The sequence below is a fragment of the Trachypithecus francoisi genome, unplaced genomic scaffold (assembly GCF_009764315.1).
Source record: "Trachypithecus francoisi isolate TF-2019V2 unplaced genomic scaffold, Tfra_2.0 Lachesis_group8, whole genome shotgun sequence".
In the NCBI taxonomy this organism is placed as follows: domain Eukaryota; kingdom Metazoa; phylum Chordata; class Mammalia; order Primates; family Cercopithecidae; genus Trachypithecus; species Trachypithecus francoisi.
Window position 1 is genome coordinate 7,090,261 of NW_022681473.1, and position 22,089 is coordinate 7,112,349.

The window sequence follows — 22,089 nt, forward strand, 5'->3', positions numbered from 1 at the left end:
CAAGGTGCACAAATTATTTGAGGTCAGGAGACCAGCCAGGGCAACACGGTAAAACCTGGACTCTACTAAAAATATATATATAAAAATAGCCAGGCATGGTGGCGCATGCCTATAATCCCAGCTACTGAGGATCGGAGGCAGAAGAATCACTTGAACCCAGGAAGCACAGGTTGCAGTGAGCCAAGATCGTGCCAGGTCACTCCAGACTGGGTGACAGACCGAGACTCTGTCTCCAAAAAAAAAAAAAAAAAAGGCAGCAGCAGCAACCTTGCAACCTTTGGGCTAGTCATGAAGTCATGATAGCTCATGCCTGCAATCCTAGTACTTTGGGAGGCTGAGGCAGAAGGATCACTTGGGCCTAGGAGTTCAAGACCAGCCTGGGCAACCAATGTAGACAGATCCATCTCTAAAAAACAGAGAGGCTGGGCACAGTGGCTCACACCTGTAATCCTAGCACTTTGGGAGGCCAAGGTGGGCGGATCACCCGAGGTCAGGAGTTCAAGACCAGCCTGGCCAACATGGAGAAAATCCATCTCTACTAAATACAAAAATGTGCTGGGCATGGTGATGGGTGCCTGTAATCCCAGCTACTTGGGAGGCTCAGGCAGGAGAATAATTTGAACCGGGGAGGTTGAGATTGCAGTGAGCTGAGATCACGCCACTGCGCTCCAGCCTGGGAGACAAAGCAAGACTCCTTCTCAAAAGACAAAAAAAAAAAAAAACAAACAAAAGAAGCAACCTTTGGTTGGCAGGGGTCCAGGGTACACTTACTTCCCTGGCTTGGTTAACTGGTGTCACCAGGAAGGATGTAGTAATGGGCCCATTCTGTACTCACTGAAGGTTATTTAAATAAGACTTAAGGAGCACAGGGGAAAGCAGCAGTCTTCAAAAACTTAGTATGACTGCCTGTGATTCAAAGATACTGCACCTAAGATACCACGAGTGGTTTAGAAAAATGTCAGCAAATTCAATTGGCAGGAAATATGAAGAAACAATTTTAAAATAACTTTAAGTTGGAAAGTGTGAAATTAAGGTAGCTACCTCTAGTTAATTTTTTGTTTCCAACAAACAGAAAAACTGCTACAATTCCAATGGTTCTCAAACTTTACCATCTATCAGAATCACCTGGAGAACTAGCTGAAACATAGGCTGTTGAGTCCCCACTGCCAGAGTTTCTGATTCAGTACGTTTGGGGTAGGATCCAAGAATTCCATTTGTTGTTGTTTTTTGTTTTTTGAGATGGAAGTCTTGCTCTGTCACCCAGGCTGGAGTGCAGCGGCGCAATCTTGGCTCACTGTAACCTCCACCTCCTGGGTTCAAGCAATTCTTCTGCCTCAGCCTCCCTAGTAGGTAGGATTACAGGTGCATACCACCACACCTGGTTAATTTTTGTGTTTTTGGTAGACATGGGGTTTTGCCATATTGGTCAGGCTGGTGTCGAACTCCCGACCTCAGGTGATCTGCCCACCTTGGCCTCCCAAAGTGCTGGGATTACAGGTGTGAGCCACCGCGCCCGGCCAAGAATTCCCTTTCTAACTAGTTCCCAGGTAATGTGGTCTGGGGAGTACACTTTGAAAACAACTGGTTTAAATTATTAGAACTAAGAACCTTTTAGGTGAATAAAATACAGCTAGATAACTAATCTATGCTTCCTGATTAGCAATCAAAGTTTCTTACCATTGCTGAAATTCACTTATTATGTTCTCTATATTTTATGTATTTTTAGGACTACACAACACATTTTCGTTCAATTCAATAGACAATTTTTGAGCACTTGAATAAAACATACTCCTTGTCTTAGAGAAGTCTACTCTTACTAGGTAAAAAGAGACTCATGGTCAAATACAGACTTGTGCCACTTAACGGCATTTCAGTCAACAACTGTATATGTGATGGTGGTCCTGTAATATTATACTATAGTTTGGCCGGGTGTGGTGGTTCACGCCTGTAATCCCAGCACTTTGGGAGGCCGAGGGGGGCGGATCACAAGGTCAGGAGATCGAGACCACGGTGAAACCCCGTCTCTACTAAAAATACAAAAAATTAGCCGGGCGCGGTGGCGGGCACCTGTAGTCCCTGCTACTAGGGAGGCTGAGGCAGGAGAATGGCGTGAACCCAGGAGGCGGAGCTTGCAGTGAGCCGAGATCGCACCACTGCACTCCAGCCTGGTGGACAGAGTGAGACTCCGTCTCAAAAAAAAAAAAAAAAAGAAAAAAAAAAAAAGACCCAATCATATGCCAGTAAGCCCTTCCTTAGGCCCAGAATCATACCCAATTAACTACTCAACAGTTCTACTGTGACATTTCACAAGCATTCACATTCAACCTTTTCAAACTTTCTCAAAACTGAACTTATGCTCCTTTGCTCAGTCCCCAAACCTGCTCTTCCTTCAGTGTACCCTATTTCAATAAAAGAACTGTATTATAAGCCATGCACTAGGAAAGCTTGGGAGTCATACTTATATTTACCTCCTTTACACTGACCCTCAAAACATTCAATGAAAAGTCTTATGATTCTATTTCATATATATTTCTCAATCATAGAATCAATCATAGACTCTCCATCACATAATCAATCTCCTCTCTAATTCTGCCAGCACTCAACCATACTACATCATCATCTTACCTGAACCAATATAGTAGCCTCCTAATTAATCTCCCCAAATCTATTCTTGCCCTCTCCCTGATACTGGTCCAAACGCATTACTACTCTGCCGAACTTCTGCCTTCCCAATGGCTTCAGGATAATGCCCTATTTGATCTGACCTCTCTACCTTGTCAAGATTTTAACTCTCTCCTCCACTTGCGTCTCTTCACTTACAATGGCTTTTTGGTGTTTTGTTTAGTTGGTTGGCACGTTTCTCAAACATGTCTAATTCTTTCCAACCTTAAGAGTTTCTGCATGTGCTAATCACTCTGCATCTTTGCCTGGTTACCTCCTAGTCACCCTTCAGGTCTCAACTTTAAAGGCTTTCTCAGGATTCTCTGTTTCTACCCACTACTGAAGGCTAGATTAGCTCACTCTATCATATACTCTCATTGAAGCCTATGTTTACCTTCGTAGCCCTTTGTGTAACTATAATTAACATTACTTGGCCGGGCGCGGTGGCTCAAGCCTGTAATCCCAGCACTTTGGGAGGCCGAGACGGGCGGATCACAAGGTCAGGAGATCGAGACCATCCTGGCGAACACTGTGAAACCCCGTTTCTACTAAAAAAATACAAAAAACTAGCCGGGCGAGGTGGCGGGCGCCTGTAGTCCCAGCCACTCGGGAGGCTGAGGCAGGAGAATGGCGTAAACCCGGGAGGCGGAGCTTGCAGTGAGCTGAGATCCGGCCACTGCACTCCAGCCTGGGCGACAGAGCGAGACTCCGTCTCAAAAAAAAAAAAAAAAAACATTACTAGCATTTGTTTAATGTCTGACTTTTCCACCAGACCAGAAGCTCCATGACAGAGGGACCATATCTGTTTCATCCATTACTGTAAGCCAGAACTCTACATGGTATCTGGACATGGTTAAATGCTCAGTATCATTTTTTCATTCCTACCTTTGGGCTTTGCATTGCCTGTTCCCTATACCTAGGGCCCCAGATCTGGTCCCTGGAGCCCTTGAACGTCACAAGATTGGCTGTTCATCACTCAGGTCTCAGCACAAAACGCCACCTTCTCAAGAAGCCTTTCATTGATCACTCAATCTCAAGGAATTCTCCATCCTACAAGTATCTCATCATCCTTGTAATTTCTTCAAAGCACTCAGCATTATCTGAAACCACAGCATTTAGAAGACCCAAATAAAATGCTTAGCACAACATAAGCACTCAACAAACATTTGTTTAAGTGAATGAATCTCCTGAATGAGAACAGATGACTTGGGAAACACCCTGAATTCATCAGCAAAACATTTATAAACTATGTCCCAACAAAGTTGATGAAGAGGCAGTATAGCTTAGTATGCTCTGGAATCACCAGACCGTTTACTTTGAATCCTGGCTCTGTCCCTTAACTGGATAACCTGAGACACCTAACTGCACTTTGGATCTGTTTCCAAAACTGTAAAATGGGAATCAAAGAATCCATTTCAAAGGGTTCTTGAGAATTAAATTAGTGGGTATATGGAAAATGCCAGTACCAAGCACACAGTATACATTTGATCGATGTGTGCTATTATCCGTGAGATTGTGCTTTTATCTCCTAGTTTCAAATGTGCAGTTGACTTTTCCTTTACCTTATCCCCCAAAAAAGGTTTCTGGCCTGGTGAAAAAGTCAGATATTAAACAAAAATACTTACACTAGTAATGTTAACTATAGTTACACAAAGGCTACAAAGGTAAACACAGAATGCAATGGAAGTATATGATAGGGTGAACTATCTAGAATCTACCCTTCAGTCATGGGTAGAAACACCAATGCATAGTTCTACAGGGTGTGCACCGTTGAACTCCAAGGGCGTCTTTATTCACATAGATTAAGATACGTGAATGGCAACTTTTGGGATTATGCAACATGTAGCACTGTCCACAAGTTCTGGCAACCCTATGAATGGTGATGCTCAAAAGACTAAGATGGTGATGACCAAAAGACTAAGACGACAAAAAGACACAAGAGACAAAGAAGTACTGTGGAAACTATAAAACTACTATAAAATGATCACTACATTTATGAATATATATTATCTTGAGGTCACTTTCAGAAACGAGTCGGCCAGATTACTGCCTTGACACACAAAAAAGTTCCTAACGTCTGTGATCCAGGATCTAAAGAGATTAATTAAGGCTGAAGACCACAACCAGCTCATGAGGCAGTTTTTCAGAGTGATCGCGCAGCCTTCAGCCACAGGGCAATTAAAAATATTTTAACATTTGCTCACAACAGCACCACAACTTTTATCTCATTTCCCTATCCTTCAAAGAAAGTATCAAAAGGAAATCTGCGCCCGGTGTGCTGGCTCACACTTGTAATCCCAACACTTTTGGAGGCCAAGGCAGGTGGATCATGAGGCAGGTGGATCACAAGGTCAAGAGATCAAAACCATCCTGACCAACATGGTGAAACCCCGTCTCTACTAAAAATACAAAATCAGCTGGGCATGGTGGTGCATACCTGTAATCCCAGCTACTCGGGAGGCTGAGGCAGGAGAATCGCTTGAACCCAGAAGGCAGAGGTTGTGGTGAGCCAAGATTGCGCCACTGCACTCTAGCCTGGGCAACAAGAGTGAAACTCCGTCTCAGGGAAAACACACACACACACAAATCTGATCTGCTGTAGCTTAATGATTGATGCCTAGACAGTGAATGCTTACGTGACCAAAATAAGTTGATCTTTGAGTATGTTAAAAGGAGTAAAGAAAATAGGCAACTGGGTTGAGAATTGTCATGACCATGAAGTTAGTTTTGTGAAAATTCAACAACAAAAAAAGGGCTTCATGCTTACTTTTGCCAAGCATGATGTGGGAAACACAATGTGAGCTGCTTTTGAGATGTTCTGTTAGATTTATCTAAAATTTAAGGCTGGGCAAGGTGGCTCATGCTTGCAATCCCAGCACTTTGGGAGGCTGAAGCGGGTGGATCACCTGAGGTCAGAAGTTCAAGACCAGCCTAGTCAACATGGCGAAACCCTGTCTCTACTAAAAATATAAAAATTAGCTGGGTATGGCGACGCATACCAGTAATCCCAGCTACTCAGGAGGCTGAGGCAGGAGAATCGCTTGAACCCAAGAGGCAGAGGTTGAAGTGAGCCGAGATCACACCACTACACTCCAGCCTCGGCAACAGATTGACTCTGTCTCAAAAATAAGTAAATAAATAAAAATTAAAAAAATAAAATTATAAAATGAGCAGTAGATAATTAGGATGGAAACACACAACCTATCTACTCGGTATTTCCCTTTATATCAGGGTTTGTCAACCTTGTACTACTGACATTCTGGACCTGTTAATTCATTGTAGTTAGGGCTGTCCTGTGCACTGCAGATGCTTCAGCAGCATTCCTAGCCTCTACTCATTAAATACCAGTAGCACTACCCCAGTCTGACCATCAGAAATGTCCACTGCTAAATGTTTCCTTGGGGGCAAAATCATCCCCAGTTAAGAATCTGCTTTAAATAAATCTTCTAGTATCTCCAACTGTCTAAAGCCTCATCCACTCATATTCTCTCCTCACAGTTGCAAAAAATCTTTCCCCCGGTCTTCCTGGTAATCCAAGCTAAATCCCAAAGCCTACCTTAACATTTCATTTGTCTTTGCCTCCAAAATCCTCAGAAAGCATGCTGTACAACTTCGACAAGGACAGGTCAGTTTTCTTGTTTAAAACCACAGTTGGTGCCGGGCATGGTGGCACATGCCTGTAATTCCAGCACTTTGGGAGACCAAGGCGGGAAGATCACAAGGTCAGGAGTCCGAGACCAGCCTGACCAACATGGTGAAACCCCGTCTCTACTAAAAATATAAAAATTACCTGGGTGGCCGGGCGCGGTGGCTCAAGCCTGTAATCCCAGCACTTTGGGAGGCCGAGACGGGCGGATCACGAGGTCAGGAGATCGAGACCATCCTGGCTAACACGGTGAAACCCCGTCTCTACTAAAAAATACAAAAAACTAGCCGGGCGAGGTGGCGGGCGCCTGTAGTCCCAGCTACTCGGGAGGCTGAGGCAGGAGAATGGCGTAAACCCGGGAGGCGGAGCTTGCAGTGAGCTGAGATCCGGCCACTGCACTCCAGCCTGGGCGACAGAGCGAGACTCCGTCTCAAAAAAAAAAAAAATTACCTGGGCATGGTGGCGCACGGCTGTAAACCCAGCTGGCAGATGCAGGAGAATCGCCTGAACCTGAGAGGCAGAGGTTACAGTAGCCCGAGATGGGGCCACTGCACGTCAGCCTGGGAGAGAGCGCGACTCCCTCTCAAAAAAAAAAAAAAAAAAAAACACAGTTGGAGGCTAGGTGCGGTGGCTCATGCCTGTAATCCCAGCACTTTGGTAGGCCGAGGAGGGCAGATCACCTGAGGTCAGGAGTTCAAAACCAGACTGGCCAACGTGGCAAAACCCCGTCTCTACTAAAAATACAAAAATTAGCCAGGCATAGTGGCAAGCACCTGTAATCCCAGCTACTCGGGAGGCTGAGACAGGAGAATCATTTGAACTTAGGAGGTAGAGGTTACAGTGAGCAGAGATCAGGCCACTGCACTCTAGCTTGGGCAACAGAGTGAGACTCTGTCTCAAAACAAAAACTAAAAATGGGCTAGGCACAGTGGCTCACATCTGTAATCCCAGCCCTTTGGGAGGCCAAGGCAGGTAGATCATTTGAGGTCAGGAGTTTGAGACCAACCTGACCAACATGGTGAAACACCATCTCTACTAAAAAAACACAAAATTAGCCCGGCATGGTGGTGCACGCCTGTAATCCCAGCTACTTGGGAGGCTGAGGCAGGAGAATGGCTTGAACCGGGGAGGCAGACATTGCAGTGAGCTGAGATCGCACCATTACACTCCAGCCTGGGCAACAAGAGCAAAACTCCGTCTCAAAAAATAAATAAATAAAAATAAAAGCACAGTTGGTAAGAGACTTGATACTAAAACTCAAGGCTCAACATCCCCAATTAAGTACTCTTCTCTATTACAACATGCTGCTATCCATCGGTTACAAAGTTTAGTCAGTCCTTCACTGCCATGTGTCTTGCTTCTATCTCTTCCTTTCCATTTCTACCTATAACCTACAGCAATGGTTCTCAAACTTTTGCATGCATCAAAATCACCTGCCTTGTTAAAACACAGAATGCTGGGCCCCAGCTCCAGAGTTTCTAGTTCAGTAAGTTTGGGGTGGGGTCCAAGAATTTGCATTCTAACATGTTCCCAGACACCCAGGTAATGCTCATGCTGCTAATGAGAGACCTACACTTTGAAAACCACTGCCTTAAGAGTTCAGGGTTCCTGTCACCTCAAAAGGTAAGCTATTCGAACATCCTTCTATACCACCCCCAACCCGAAACTGTAGGTATTACTCCCAAAACGTCACTTTGGCCAAATCACTGTTAAAAACAAACCGGCTGGGTGCAGTGGCTCATGCCTGTAATCCCAGAACTTTGGGAGGCCGAGGCGGGCGGATCATTTGAGGTCAGAAGTTCCAGACCAGCCTGGCCAATAATAGTGAGACCGTGTCTCTAGGAAAATACAAAAAATTAGCTGGGCGTGGTGGTGTGTGCCTGTAATCCCAGCTACTCAGGAGGCTGAGGCAGGAGAATCGCTTGAACCCAAGAAGTGTAGGTTACAGTGAGCCGAGATCATGCCATTGCACTCCAGCCTGGACGTCGCAGTGAGACTCCATATCCAAAAAAAAAAAAAAAAACTTCTAATGGCTATGTCCATACTTGGCTTTCAAAGTTGTTTAAAATTTCTACCCAACATTATCAGCAGTGCCTCTCAAAAGACACCACTTACTTTAGTACTGCTCATCCATCAGAGATCCACAGAATAGGCCTTATAGTAGTAGTATAAAGCTTATGCTGTCTTTACCACCTGAAAGGCCACCCTCTTCCCTCCTCCTCTCTACCTACCTGAAGGAGGCCTTCACCAATGTATTTGCCAAAAACATTCGTTTGGTCACTATTTGCTGCCTTTTATCTTTAGGGTTTAACTTTTTACCAAGTACTCACAGACAGAGAAAAACCCCAAGAACCTAAAATTTAAAACAGAAAACAAGGATATGAGTGACATACATAAATAAAAGCCTTGACAAACACACAAACTGCACAATACTGCTATTTTAACAGATCAAGTGCAATAAGTTCAAAGTTCATGAAAAGAAAGAATGTACCATCTTTTTTTGAAACATGATCAAACACTGGCTATCAAATATTTATAGCTATCTCATTCAGGATGTTACGCAGACAGACGTCAGGAAGAAAATGTTAAAGTAGGCGGGGAGTGGTGGTTCATGCCTGCAATCTCAGTATTCTGGGAGACCAAGGCAGGTGGATCACCCGAGGTCAGGAGTTCCAGACCAGCCTGGCCAATATGGTAAAACCCCATCTCTACTAAAAATACAAAAATTGGCCAGGCATGGTGGCACACGCCTGTAATCCCAGCTACTAGGAAGGCTGAGGCAGGAGAAGGAGAATCGCCTGAACCTGGGAGGCAGAGGTTGCAGTGAGCTAAGATCGCACCACTACACTCCAACCTGGGCAACAAGAGCGAAACTCCATCTCAAAAAAAAAGAGAAAATATTAAAGTAGCCTCAAAAAAAGAGACAGTACTCAGCCTACACACAGTGCTGTAAGAGTAGTTATTATCAATATTATTTAAGATGGAGTTTCACTCTTGTCACCCAGGCTGGAACGCAATGGCGCGATCTCAGCTCACTGCAACCTCCACCTTCCGGGTTCAGGCAATTCTCTCACCTCAGCATCCCGAGTAGCTCAGACTACAGGTGTGCACCACTATGCCCAGCTAATTTTGTATTTTTAGTAGAGATGGGGTTTTGTCACGTTGGCCAGGCTGGTCTCGAACTCCTGACCACAGGTGATCTGCCCGCCTCGGCCTCACAAAGTGCTTGGATTACAGGCGTGAACCACTGCACCCGGCCTGTTTTCTGTATAAAGTACATAAGAGACACTGGATGATATGAGAGAAGAAACTTGGAGTTTGGAGTCAGGGTACCTGAGTTCAAGGTCTGGTTTCACCTCTTACCAACTCTGTGATCTTGGGCAAGTCATGGCCCCTCTCTGGGCCTCTCTCTCCATAATTTAAAAAAAAAAAAAAAAATCAAGGTTTAAAACTATACCATCTACCTTACAAGGTTCTTTTGAGAATTAAATAAGGTAATATATATGAAAGAACCTAGCCTACTATCTGACATACAATAAATTTTTACTGAATTTTAACCCTTTCTGATGTGAAAGTGCAATGCAAAAATAAACTACTATTCCCAAAGTGAGATAAACAGAGAAAATTAATGAAACCTAATTAAGAGTGTCCATTACCCCCCCAAAATAGAAGATACAAAGAATGTATGTCTATCTACATAATATACGTAATGTATCAATTCCTTGACTTAATAACCAAAACCAAGATCTCAGAATAACACAAACATCATCACTTGCAACTTCACAGCTTTAAGGCTGTCTAAAGGTCAGCAAAACCTAGGCACAGTTTAGGACAGGGTTAGAACAAGGGAACTTAAGGCCGGCCACGGTGGCTAATGCCTGTAATCCCAACACTTTCGGAGGCCGAGGTGGGCGGATCACTGGAGGTCAGGAGTTTGAGACCAGCCTGATCAACATGGTGAAACCCTGTCTCTACTAAAACAATACAAAAATCAGCCAGGCGGGGTGGCGGGCGCCTGTAATCCCAGCTACTAGGGAGACTGAGGCAGAAGAATCAGTTGAACCTGGGAGGCGAAGGTTGCAGTGAGCCGAGATCACGTCATTGCACTCCAGCCTAAGCGACCATAGTGAAACTGTCTCACACAAGGGGAAAAAAAAAAAAAGAATAGGAGAGCTTAAAATTCAGACTAAACTTTACTTTTTTTTATTTTTATTTTTTGAGACGGAGTCTCTCTCTGTCACCCAGGCTGGAGTGCAGTGGCACGATCTCAGCTGACGGCAACCTCTGTCTCACGAGTTCAAGCGATTCTCCTGTCTCAGCCACCTGGGTAGCTGGGATTACAGGCATGTGGTGCCACTACGCCCGGCTAATTTTTGTATTTTTAGTAGAGACAGGGTTTCACCATGTTGGTCAGGCTGGTCTCGAACTCCTGACGTCAAGCCATCTACTCCCCTTGGCCTCCCAAAGTGCTGGGATTACAGGTGTAAGCCACATCTGGCCAGACTAAACTTTTAAAGTCAACTAGACACTTTATTATTTGTTCTAACGGTCCGAATACCAAATATCATCAATGTGGTATTCTGAGATGTGTGCTACACATACGTTTTTATTTGTTACAGTTTAGGTCTCTGGTTCTTATCTACGCTGCAAGACCCAATATCCAGATATCCTCCTCATCCCTACCTGCCAAAGTGTCCTCTATTCTAATTTATTAATTTTTTTAGAGACAGGGTCTTGCTCCGTAGCCCAAGCTGGAGTGCACTGGCACAGTCATAGCTCACCACAGCCTTAAGCCCCTGGGCTCAAGTGATACTTCTGCCTCCACCTCCTGAGTAGCTGGGACCACAGGTGTGAGCCACTGCATTCAGAACTTCCTCCACTCTAGTGGCTTACTACTAGCATTCAAGAAAACTGGTAGCAAAGAAGAGCATATATTAGGGCTTTCAACAATATCGACAAATACTTATTCAGCACTTGCTATGTGTTAGGCCCTATTTGAAGCATCTAGCACATAGCATCAACAAAAACAAAGTCTCAACTTTCAAGGAGCTTATACTCTAGTGGGAAGCTATACACAAAGTACAGTAGTGATTAGTGCTCAGCAAAATAAAACAGAAAATGATAGGGCTTAAATATAATCCTCATTCTACGGGCCCAAAATATAGCTTACTGTGGAAGACTGACATATAAGAATAAAATATTAGCTCCATCATTATCTGCATTTTTGAATCACTCAAAAATGGTCAAGTTTTTCCTACATTTATTAGGAGGGAGGCCACAACAATGAGACCAGTGTGCTCTCTACCAACACAGACTAAAAACTAAATCTCATAAAATAATTAGAAATAAACTAATTCAACAATGTAGACCACATATAATTTTTTCTAGTTAACATTATACTTTCATACTAGGAAAAAAAAAGGCTTAAAATAAATATTCTATTTTACCTAGTCCATTCCCAGTCAAAAAGACCTCAGGGTGGGAAGGGGGACCAGGTGCAGTGGCTCACACTTATAATCCCAAGACCTGGGGAGGCTGGAGAGGCCTCCAGGCAGGAGAGAGGATCACCTAAGCCCAGGAGTTTGAGACCAGCCTGGGCAACACGTGAAAACCTGTCTCTAGAAAGATTTTAAAAATAAGCCAGGTGTTGTGGCATGTATCTGTGGTCCAAGCCACTCAGGAGACTGAGGTAAGAGGATCACCTGGGGAGGCTGATGCTGCAGTGGTAGTGCCATTGCACTCTAGCCTGGGCAACAGACTAAGACCCCGTATAGAAAAAAAAAAAAAAAAAAGGGCCAGGCATGGTAACTCACGCCTGTAATCCCAGCACTTTGGGAGGCCCAGGAGGACAGATCGCCTGAGGTCGGGAGTTTGAAACCAGCCTGGCTAACGTGGTGAAACCCCATCTCTACTTAAAATACAAAATTAGCCGGGCATGGTGATGCACGCCTGTAATCCCAGCTACTTGGAGGTTGAAGCAGGAGAATCACTTGAATCCGGGAGGGGGAGGTTGCGGTGAGCCCAAACTGCACACTGCACTACAGCCTGGGCAACAAGAGCAAAACTCCATCTCAAAAAAAAAAAAAAAATTAAATTTAAAAAAAGATAATCTGGTAATCACTGCTGAATTGGGGGAGGCACTTTCAAGGATAACCCAAGAAAAGGTGGGACTATTACCAGAGTTTCAGCGGCCCCAGTTCCTTGCAACAGATAAATGATTTAGCTATTTCATAGAGAATTATATGTAAGACAAGTTAACAGGATTGAATATGTGATAATATGATAACATCTTTCAGAAAAGCTCTCCATTTGTTTTTTATTTCATTTTTTTTTGCTAGGCGAAAGTGCTAAAAGCTCTCAATTTCATCAAGATTGACAAGCACACCAGGCATAGTGGCTCACACCTGTAATCCCAGCACTTTGGGAAGCCAAGGTGGATCACCTGAGTCTGGGAGTTCAAGACCAGACTGAGCAAAAAAAACCAGACCAGCCTGAACAGCCTGAGCAGGGAGAGCCTGCCTTTACAGAAAAAATTAAAAATTAGCCAGGTATGGTGGCACATGCCTGTAGTCCCAGCTACAGTTCCATGCTGAGATGGGAGGACCACTTGAGCCAGGCGGTTGAAGCTACAATGAGCTATGATCACGCCACTGCACTCTAGCCTGTGCAACAGAGTAACACCCTGTCTCCAAAAAAAAAAAAAAAAAGAAATACAGAAATAAATCATTGTTACCTCAGAACAACCCACCCCAGCATCAAAAGGAAGCTTCTATCCCTCCCACTTGAGTACCTCCTCAGGTATACAAACTCGCCTCAGAGATCTGGCTTTGTTCTGGCAATCTATATACAAAAGTCCTAATATTTTCATTACCTAAAAAAAAAAATTAAGTCTTGCTTAAGAGAAGCCAAACACTGTTTATCCACCCTTTGTCAATCAATACCTAGCTGTTCAACTCCAACAGTGCAAAATATTCTAGTTCCAGAAAGTGTAGCTTATGTTCCAAATCTACACATATACACTATCTTCAAAGGCACATTTCCTTTCCACATGTAATAGGTAAATAACGAAGCTTGGAAAAACACCCCTTTATTTATTTATTTATTTATTTATTTTTGAGACACAGTCTCACTCTGTCACCCAGGTTGGAGTGCAGTAGTGCGATCTCAGTTCACTGCAAACTCCACCTCCTGGGTTCAAGCAATTCTCCTGTCTCAGCCTCCTGAGTAGCTGCGACTACAGGCGTCTGCCACCACGCCTGGCTAATTTTTGTATTTTTAGCAGAGACAGGGTTTCACCTTGTTGGTCAGGCTGGTCTCAAACTCCTGACCTCAGGTGATCCACCCACCTCGGCCTCCCAAACTGCTGGGATTACAGGCCTGTAATCCGCACCCAGCCAAAACACAATCTTTGTGTGAGAAATGGGGGTCTATGTTGCCCAGACTGGTCTCGAACTCCTGCACTCAAGTGATCCTCCCTCCCTGGCCTCCCAAAGTGCTGGTAGTATAGGTGTGAGTCACCATAACTGGCAAAAGACAGTTTTTTAAAACTAGTTATTCCTTTTTTTTTTTTTTTTTTTAGATGGAGTTTTGCTCTGGTTCCCCAGGCTGGAGTGCAACGGCATGATCTCGGCTCAGCGCAAACTGTCTCGTGGGTTCAAGTGATTCTCCTGCCTCAGCCTCCTCAGTAGCTGGGACTACAGACAGGCATGCGCCACCACACTCGGTTAATTTTGTATTTTCAGTAGAGATGGGGTTTCTCTGTGTTGCGTCAGGCTGGTCTCGATCTCCCAACCTCAGGTGATGGGCCCGCCTCGGCCTCCCAAAGTTCTGGGATTACAGGCATGAGACATCGCCCTCGGTCTTTTTTTTTTTTTTTTTTTTTTGAGACGGAATCTCGCTCTGTCACCCAGGCTGGAGTGCAGTGGCCGGATCTCAGCTCACTGCAAGCTGGGACTATAGGTGCCCGCCACGACGCCTGGCTAGTTTTTGTGCATTTTTTAGTAGAGACGGGGTTTCACCGTGTTAGCCAGGATGGTCTCGATCTCCTGATCTTGTGATCTGCCCGTCTCAGCCTCCCAAAGTGCTGGGATTACAGGTTTGAGCCACCACGCCCGGCCCTTTTTTTTTTTTTGAGGCGGAGTCTCGCTCAGTCACCCAGGCCAGAGTGCAATGGTGTGATCTCCGTTAACTGCAACCTCTGCCTCTCAGGTTCAAGTGATTCTCCTGACTCAGCCTCCTGAGTAGCTGGGATTACAGGCACCCTACACCACGCCCGGCTAATTTTTTTTTTGAGATGGAGTCTCACTCTGTCACCCAGGCTGGAGTGCAGTGGCGCAATCTCAGCTCAGTGCAACCTCCACCTCCCAGGTTCAAGCAATTCTCCTGCCTCAGCCTCCCCAGTAGCTAGGATTATAGGCACGCACCACCAATCCCAGCGCCCAGCTAATTTTTGTATTTTTAGTAGAGATGGGGTTTCACCATGTTGGCCAGGCTGGTTTCAAACTCTTGACCTCAGGTGATCCTCCTGCCTAGGCCTCCCAAAGTGATGGGATTACAGGCGTGAGTTACCACACCCAGCCCTTAGCTAGTTATTGCTGATTTTTTTTCCAAAAATGACTTGTTGGGAGGCCAAGGCGGACAGATCGTTTGAGCCCAGGAGTTCAAGACTAGCCTTCGGAACATGGCAAAACCCCACCTCTACAAAAAATACAAAAATTAGCCAGGCATGGTGGCACAGGGTTGTAGTCCTAGCTACCTGGGAAGCTGACGTGGGAAGATCACTTGAGACCAGGATGTCGAGGCTTCTATGACCTGTGGTCATGCCACTGCACTCTAGACTGAGTGACAAAGACAGACCCTATCTCAAAAAAAAAACAAATAAGAAAGTTCCCTCCAGGCCAGGCGCAGTGGCTCACGCCTGTAATCCCAGCACTTTGGGAGGCCGAGGCAGGCGGATCACGAGGTCAGGAGATTGAGACCATCCTGGCTAACATGGTGAAACCCTGCCTCTGCTAAAAAACATAAAAAACAAAAAACTAGCCAGGCGTGGCAGCGGGTGCCTGTAGTCCTAGCTACTCGGGAGGCTGAGGCAGGAGAATGGCGTGAACCCGGGAGGTGGAGCTTGCAGCAAGCCAAGATCGCGCCACTGCACTCCAGCCTCGGCCACAGAGCAAAACTCCGTCTCAAAAAAGAAAAAAGAAAGTTCCGTCCAAATATATAATGTGCCCTCTTACACAAACACTGCTAAGATAGCACATTAAACAAAAGAAAACATATGCTAGTTAAGGGTTAATGTATGCAACAGGTAGCAATCACCTTACAACTTAAAGAAAAAAAGAAAAAAAAAAATCTTGCCAAGACAAAAGTCAAGAGTACTTGTCTCTCCTTCCCACTACACCTCCCTACCTTGTTTTTTTTAAAAAAAAAAAAAAAAAAAAAGTGGGCCGGTGCAGTGGCTCGCACTTGTAATCCCAGCACTTTGGGAGGCTGAAGTGGGTAGATCACCTGAGGTCAGGAGTTCGACACCAGCCTGGCCAATATAGCAAAACCCCGTCTCAACTAAAAATACAAAAAAATTAGCCAGGCATGGTGGCAGGCACCTGTAATCGCAGCTACTTGGGAAGCTGAGGCATGAGAATCGTTTGAACCTGGGAGGCAGAGGTTGCAGTGAGCCAAGATCTCGCCACTGCACTCTGGGCGAGAGTAAGACTCTGTCTCAAAAAAATAAAATAAAATAAAAGAAGTGAAGCCGGGCACAGTGGCTCACACCTGTAATCCCAGCAATTTGGGAGGCCAATGTGGGTGGATCATTTGAGGTCAGGAGTTCGAGACCAGCCTGGCCAACATGGTGAAATTCCATCTTTACTAAAAATACAAAAGTTATCTGGGTGTGGTGGCAGGCACCTGTAGTCCCAGCTACTCGGGATGCTGAGGCAGGAGAATCACCTGAACCCGGGAGCCAGAGGTTGTAAGTGAGCCCTGCTAGTGCCACTGCACTCCAGCCTGGGCAACAGAGTAAGACTCGTTCTCAAAACAAACAAACAACAAAACCCAAAAGTCTGGGCGCAGTGGCTCATGCCTGTAATCCCAGCACTTCGGGAGGCTGAGTCAGGCGGATCACCAGAGGTCAGGAGTTCGAGACCAGCCTGGCCAACAAGGTGAAACCCCGTCTTTACTAAAAATACAAAAATCAGCCAGGTGTGGTGGTAGGCACCTGTAATCTCAGCTACTCTGGAGGCTGAGACAGGAGAATCACTTGAACCCAGGAGGAAGCGGTTGTAGTAAGCAGAAATAGTGCCACTGGACACCAGCCTGGGTAACAAGAGTGAAACTCCGTCTCAAAAAAAAAAGTGAAAAGTTTTGCTTGCTAGAAAGGCTCTTCTTTTAAAGTCTGGACTGCAAAATCCCTTAGATATCTACCTAACAACTTGACATGATAAAAGTGAATTCCATATAGCAATAACTACCTGGGAAAGGAGTTTTATGGCATCGTCTCTTTTTCTCTTCCCAAAGAAAAGTTTAATTCAACAAATGTTAAAAAAAAAAAAAAAAAAAAATCCCAATGATACAATATTCCACTACGGATATGCTTAATTTCTACAAAATTAGAGATGAAGAATTATAATCTCAACACACGCATTGGGAACGGGACAAATCTCTGAAATCAGGCTCACCGGAATATATGCATGCTGAATATATACTTCCCAATATACACCAAACCTTTCTAGCAGTCACAAAACAAATAAATAAATAAATAAGGCAGGTACTGTGGCTCACGCTTGTAATCCCAGCACTTTGTGATGCCAAGGTGGGAGGACTGCTTGAGGCCAGGAGTTCAAGACTAGCATGGGCAACATAGCAAGACCTCGTCTCTAAGAAAAAAAAAAAAATCTGAAAATTAGCCTGGCATGGTGGTACATGACTGTAGCCCCAGCTACTCAGGAGGCTGGAATGAAAGATTGCTTGAGCCCAAGAATTTGAGGCTACAGTGAGTTATAATCACGCCACTGAACTTCACTCTGGGCAGAGCAAGATCTTGTCTATGAAAATAAAAATAAAAGGCCGGGCACGGTGGCTCACGCCTGTAATCCCAGCACTTCGGGAGGCCGAGGCGGGCAGATCACAAGGTCAGGAGATCGAGACCATCCTGCCTAACATGGTGAAACCCTGTCTCCACTAAAAGTACAAAAAATTAGCTGGGCGCAATAGTTCTGGCTACTCAGGAGGCTGAGGCAGGAGAATGGCGTGAACCTGGGAGGCAGAGCTTGCAGTGAGCAGAGATCGCGCCATTGTACTCCAGCCTGGGCAACAGAGCCAGACCCTGCCTCAAAAATAAATAAATAAATAAATATAAAAATAAAAATAAATAAATAAAAATAAAAAACAAGCCATGGCCAGGTACGGTGGCTCACGTCTGTAATCCCAGCACTTTGGGAGGCCAAGGCGGGTGGATCATGAGGTCAGGAGATCAAGATCATCCTGACCAACATGGTAAAACTAAGTTCTCTACCGAAAATACAAAAATTAGCTGGGCGTGGTGGCCTGTAACTACAGTCCCAGCTACTTCGGAAGCTCAGGCAGGAGGATCACTTGAACCCGGGAGGCGGAGGTTGCGGTGAGCTCAGACCACGCTGCTGCACTCTAAGCCTGGGCGATAGAGTAAGATTCGATCTCAATAAAAATAAATAATAAGTCTTTTCTCAAAAAGAGTAAGGATCATTAGAAAATGTATTAGAGACCCATTCGTTTTCTCCTAAATTCAGTCTAAAATGCAGAGCCAAATAAAACCACCATAAATTCCTTTAGTAATCTTCTAGGCCTTTCTTCAGTTCAGCAAATTTCACATACTACATACAATTCTGTGGCTTTCCTCATTGCCCACTCTTCAAACACAAATTCAAATTTTTATTAATACTGGAGACTATTAATAAAGCTATCTTTGGCTAAGAAAAACAAAAATTGAATTCTTAAACTCCAATAGGGAAACCTTAAGAGGAAAACATGGCTTAAAGGATCCAAGTGTTCGTATACAGATATAAGCTAATCCTTTCAAATCATGTCTAAAATTTCTTTCAACAACATCTCATACATTCCTCCCAAAACACAGAACTTTATCAGCATCCAGTATTCTACCTACTTGTCTTCAATCCCAACAACCCTTCAAAGCTACGAAAGTGTTAATTTATAAAACAAAAGAGAATAATTCATAGTTCTACTCCCCAGCTCAAAGTCACAAATCAAATCTTAAAAAATGTATTCAACTATCCTTCCTCAAACAGCTTTGCCCCCAAAATTTATATTCTAATCTAACTTAATCAGATGTATTACAATGTCAGTATTGTAAAATTAGGAATCTTTGTCACATTGTAATCCACAAAATCCCTGGGTATACAATGGTTTCTATAAAAGCTAAAGGCTACATATAACTCCATTTCCAAACAGGATAAATATATAAAACATAAAATATTTTTGGCCAAAAGCCAAATTCGATAGTAATACACCTTTCCCCCTCCTCTGGTGCACAGAAAAGTCACCTGAAAAGTTTTAATCACAGATTCACAGTATATTCACAAATGGAAACAAAACAGTTATCCTACTTCAAAACTGGAGGGTGTGGTGGGGGGAGAAAATACTAACCAATCTCTGGCTGTAACGAATCCTTTCTTCTTCGGGTTCCATCTCTCACTCTTCTGTTGAAATTACTGTAAAGAAACCACTCCAGGGCTGCCTTCCTCTTCCTCCTTAGGAACCAGATTGCAACACTAAAGAATAATGATACAAGCAGAAATGAGAACTCATTCTCAAACTTGTGCTTTCTGTTCACGGAAAGGAGTATTTAAGGTAACTGTTAAAGGTTCTCTGAAAAATCAGGTTCCTCTTCATGAGTTTGGGACCTTTCTGCTCTTGGGCAAGTGGTTCCATGTCATGTTCAACATTAATTACATTACAACTGTCGGAGGCCTAGACGAAACGAGATGTTGGTTTCAGTTCCTTGTGGATGGGCCACACCACTAGTTTCTCCCCACAGGATTACCACTAGCAAGGATCCCCTTCGTGACAGCATCAGCAAGAAAAAAAAAGCTCAGGACTTTTATCTCTAGAGAGCTGACCAGGTGAAACACCACTGAACTAATCCCGATCCTAACCAAATTAGTTCTCTCTCACCAGTCATCAGAAACTAAAGGAAAGAAGGGTGGACTATGTAAAAAGAGGACAAGAAATTAGGATTTAAATGACCCCAAAACAATTTCCCATACCCCTCCTGTAAGGCCGTGCACAATCGTCGCCTTCCTTTCTAGACTCCCCGGGTCTTTTCATTCCCAAATCTACCCTCCACCCCAACACAAGATGTGCACAACTCTCAAACAAATTTCAGAGGCGCAAATCAAGGACCAAAATTCCATCTGATCTTTTTGGATAAAGTAATAAAATAAACGATCGCATCTATGGATACGAGGAAAATACATCTTGTCCAAAAATGCAATAAAAGACCGGCCGGCGCGACGGTCAATCGGCAATACCAAGAAACGGTTTCCTTTTTTCTAAATATTCTCGTGGATAATGGCTTCCATTGAGAACGCAGGTTCCCCCCGTTTTTGTCACTACATTACAGCCACGTTAACAGCATCCTTTCAAAACTGCTACGAGACCAGAGGACCCGATGACACAGTTTGCGAGAGCAGTTGGTGGCAGAGCCCTCCCGGAGGAAGCCCTGGCCCGAAGTCCGGAGGGAAACCGTGCTTGCACCCCCTGGGCGACGACCACCCGGGCTTGGAGCAGCCAGGGCCGGAGAGGAAAAAGGGCGAATCTCGCTGGGCTCCCCCAGGAAAAGGCGTTTCAATGGTTCTCCCATCGGAAAAAGAAATAGAAACTTTGCATTCAGTCTTTGGATAACACAGTCAACCAAACTTCCAAATGAGGGGGGGAGGGGGAAACTCACCGGAGATTCTGCTCTTGAGTTCTTGTCCAAGTGAGAAGTAAAAGATTCCAAAGCTGAGAGGAATAATTAAATCCCAAACGTCGTCTTCGGTTTTTCCGTGGATCAACCCAGTATCCAGAGAGGGTCAGAGCGACCAGGAAAAGGGAGCAAACAGTTGCTGAATCAAACCTCCTCTTCTGGCTTTGGAGACCGGGAGTCGGAGGCGTCAGGAGAGGGGAGCGCGACCCCTCGGCGCCGAGCCCGGGGCGCCCCCGCCTCCCCCGGGCCAGTGGTCAGCAGCCCGGGCCCGAGCCCCGGGCCGGCCCCGGCCGCAGGGAGCGCCCTCCTCGCCGTGCCCTCGGCCAGCAGGGGCTGGTCGCCTCCGGGAGCAGCGGCCGATCAGCTGAGACCGGCCGGCCCGAGGCTCCCCGCGCCGCCCCGGCCCCCCGGAACGCGGGCCCCAGCCCCGGGGGGCGGACAGGGCGGGAGCGGCGCGGCGCGCCGGGATGGGGGCCCTGGCTCCCCTCGCGTCTCCCCCCTCAGCTCCGGCTCCGCGCTGCGGGACGAGCCCCCCGGCTACTCCCCAGTCGCAGAGGAGGGATTCCGGGGGATGGGCCCCCTGGCGTTGCCCCTCCTCCCGGAGCGCCCCCTGGCCAGGAAAGACAGGGCGGCGACAGGCCTAGCCGCTGGGAAGGTGCTCCGCGAGCCGCCGCCGCCGCTACCGGGGAGGGGTGTTGTTTCCCTCACACAGGAGGAGCCGCTGAAGCAGCCGCCGCCATTTTGAACCCGTCAGACTCTCACATACACACAGCTCCTCCGAGGCGCACTGCGCAGGCGCCAACTCCCCACCCCTCCTCCAGCTCGCCTCTCCACCCCCCACCCCCTTCAGGCCTCCCTGCGCTTCTTACCGCTCGCCCGGGCGCGCGTGAACGCGCACGCGTCACTCCCCTCTAACGCGGACACACCGCCGGCGCGCGCACGCGCGGAAGCGACGGCCTCGAATCGCCCGCGCCCCGCGACGCCGACGCGGCTCCCTGCGCCCCCTCGCGTCAGGCAGCCCGCCCGCCCGCCCTCCCGCCGGCCCGCCGCCCCCGCTCCCCGTCGGCGTTCTTCCAGGGCTCGGGCCCGGCCGGCTGCTCGCGCCTGCGCGAAGGGCACCGATCCTCCTCCGCGCGCCCTCCCCCCACGCACCCTCACACACACTTCGCCTCTGTGACCCCGCCCCTCGCGGCCAGCTGCGCCGGCCGCCCTCCCCCACCCCCCTTGGGAGGGTGGTGACCCCCCCCGACCCCCCACAAAGCATATCACCCCCCCCAAGCAGTGAGAGACATGCGCCCCCTTCCCCTTCAACCGCCCTCGGCCCCAGGCGGCCCGTCACAGTCACACAACCTGAGGGCCGGGAGGCCTGGGCCAGGGCAACCGATGCCCGCCTCAAAGCAGGGTCTCCCGGGGTCAGGCCGCCGGGCTGGGCCTGCGCGACCTGGGCTCCCCGCTCAGGCCTGCCCAGGGCGAGAGGGCGCAGGGAAGGGGTGCATGGCCGCCGGCTGCCTTCCCTTCGCGTGCCGGCCGGTGGGCCGAGGCCGGCCTGCCAGCCATCCCTAGGCAGGCCCCGGCGCCGCCGCCACGGGGCTCGTCCGCCCTGGGCCCGGGGGCTCCTCGGTGCAGCGGCCTGGCCCCGCCTCACCCACTGCTCGTCGCTCCGAAGGGGCAGGAAACAGGAGTAGCATGTCTGTCCTGGGCTCGGCTCCCCGGGGGAGCTGCAGGCGCTTAACAAGGGCGTCCACAGGTACCAGGCGCAGGAACGGTCTCCGCGACGGCCCGGGGGCGGCGGCGGCCGGCGCGCCCACCGCCGGACGGAGGCGCC

General features: G+C 47.0%; 1 protein-coding gene across 3 annotated transcripts in view; it reads right to left on the reverse strand.

Moving 5' to 3' along the window:
• The window catches only part of KDM2A (lysine demethylase 2A), a 152,692-nt gene extending 131,664 nt beyond the window's left edge, over nt 1-21,028 (reverse strand). The window contains exons 1-3 of one of the 3 annotated variants that reach the window (XM_033205737.1): nt 20,247-20,423; nt 18,944-19,068; nt 8,539-8,660 (exon numbers count right to left, since the gene is read on the reverse strand). Coding sequence is in view for 2 of the 3 variants with exons in the window: in XM_033205733.1 (XP_033061624.1) it covers nt 18,944-18,985 (42 nt within the window). In the remaining variant the exon portion in view is untranslated. Of the gene's footprint in view, nt 1-3,546; nt 3,577-8,538; nt 8,661-18,943; nt 19,069-20,246 lie in introns of those variants that run through there. The other 2 variants (XM_033205733.1, XM_033205734.1) reach the window with 2 other exon arrangements.
• Nucleotides 21,029-22,089: the final 1,061 nt, after the last annotated feature.